This window comes from the organism of the source record quoted next, assembly GCF_019968985.1.
Source record: "MAG: Porospora cf. gigantea B chromosome Unknown PgB_NODE_6737_length_1615_cov_596.686, whole genome shotgun sequence".
Lineage (NCBI taxonomy): Eukaryota > Apicomplexa > Conoidasida > Eugregarinorida > Porosporidae > Porospora > Porospora cf. gigantea B.
The window spans coordinates 1-1,615 of NW_027179200.1; the positions used below are offsets into that span (position 1 = coordinate 1).

Below are 1,615 nucleotides of genomic sequence, written 5' to 3' on the forward strand. Positions count from 1 at the left end.
ACCTTCAAGAGGGTGGTGCGAGTCTTCTTGATCCCTGCATGTTTATAGGGGCACACAGAATGACATGCCGCAATCGCCTCGTGACGCCATCGTCCTGGGGGAATGTAGATGCGCCCGTGGTACAAGACTACTCCATTACGCCTTGCGAAGGCGTTCCCGTAGGCGCTAGGGTCTCCGTCTTGTGCGGCGACCACTTGGGCCAGGGAAGGGATCGATAGTCTCGTCGCGGGGGTCGTCGCTGTCTTGGGACCCGGGGCGTGAACAGCCTCAGGTTCTTCTGTTGCTCCGGTCCCCAGAGGGGGGGAGCTGTCGACGTCCTCTGGTTCGGCCCCACCGGGCCAGATCGTCTCTATAATCCGACGCCTTAAGGCCTCATCTCTGTCCGTAATCTCTGTGGACAGGGTCATGCGAGGCTCGAGGCCAGGGTCGGCATCAGTGTCTAGATAACGTGAGAGGAAGTCGACGTGAACCAGGCTTGTTCCGCTCTTGTGGAAAATCTTCATGTCGTACTCAGCCAGCCTACTTGCCCACCTAGCTACCTTTCCCTTGGTAGCTTTGAGCATCCAGCGTAGGCTGGCGTGGTCGGTGTGGACGGTGAAAGAGCGTCCTCGAAGGAATGCGTCGAACTTGCGGACTCCTTCGACAATCGCAAATGCTTCCTGCTCGTAAACTGGCCACCGTTCGCATGGTCCCGTGAGGGACTTCGAATGGAAGGCAACGGGAAGCCACTTCCCGTTCCTCTTCACCGAGAGGATCGCTCCGACCGCGAGGCCGGACGCGTCAGTTTCAAGCAGGTAATCGTCTCCATCGACTGGGACTGTGAGTACAGCTTCGGACAGGCGCTGCACAGCCGTCTGTACCGCCAGGGTGCAACTCGGGGACCATTCAATTGGCCGATGCTTGTTTTCCGAGAGCTTGGCAGCGAGTGACGTGGCTAGGTCTTCCGATGCTCGGGGAAGAAGCTGGAGGCGTTGTAGGGCTTCCAAACGTTCTTCTTGTGAGGCCACTACCCGAACATCCATGGATTGGGACCTGAGCCAGTCGACGTAGTGCTTCAACCCATCCTGTACGTCCCGGAACCTCCTTCCGTCGTCGGCGAAGTAAAAGTCTTCTTCGGTCTGGGCCCCGATCCTGCGCTGGCGGAGCCGGATATGTTTGCGGGTGACCTCGACCGGGAAGTCGGCGACGATGAAAGTCGTTAGCTCGGGGTTGTAGAGGGATTGGGGCGGAATGCCCAGAAACCATTGGGCTACCTGGGCTGATCCCTCATGACCCCATTGGTAGATGGTAGCGAGGAGGCTACGATCAGAGATGATCTCTGTCGCTTCTGGTTCCCTTTGCCGCAGGCGGACGAGGCCTACAATGGTCAGTGCCATGATCAGGTTCTCTTTGGGCAATAAGGGGAGGTCCAGTATTTCGCCGTCGTTCCATCCGTAATGGCTGCAGTTATCCAGCCATTCTTCGGCGAGAGTGCCGGGTTCTTCCGACCAGGGAGGGCCTAGCTTCCTTGCGAGTGTCGTTTTCCCTGAGGCCAGGGTATCTTCTAATATAACAACACGTCGCTGCTGAATCCAACCGGGTAGTTGTTGAGCGGCTCCTTTGATTTCATCCAGGA

At 57.7% G+C, this 1,615-nt stretch overlaps 1 protein-coding gene across 2 annotated transcripts; it reads right to left on the bottom strand.

Annotated features, from left to right (window-relative positions):
• On the bottom strand, positions 1-1,525 carry KVP17_002118 (uncharacterized protein; the record flags this gene model as incomplete). 2 transcript variants are annotated; one of them, XM_068518102.1, is made up of 1 exon in its annotated part: positions 1-1,376. In XM_068518102.1, a coding segment is annotated over one exon (1,376 nt), but the record flags the coding sequence as incomplete, so codon positions are not given. The 2 variants fall into 2 exon arrangements, with proteins under 2 accessions (XP_068372382.1, XP_068372381.1); XM_068518101.1 differs by having other exon boundaries at positions 3-1,525.
• Positions 1,526-1,615: the final 90 nt, after the last annotated feature.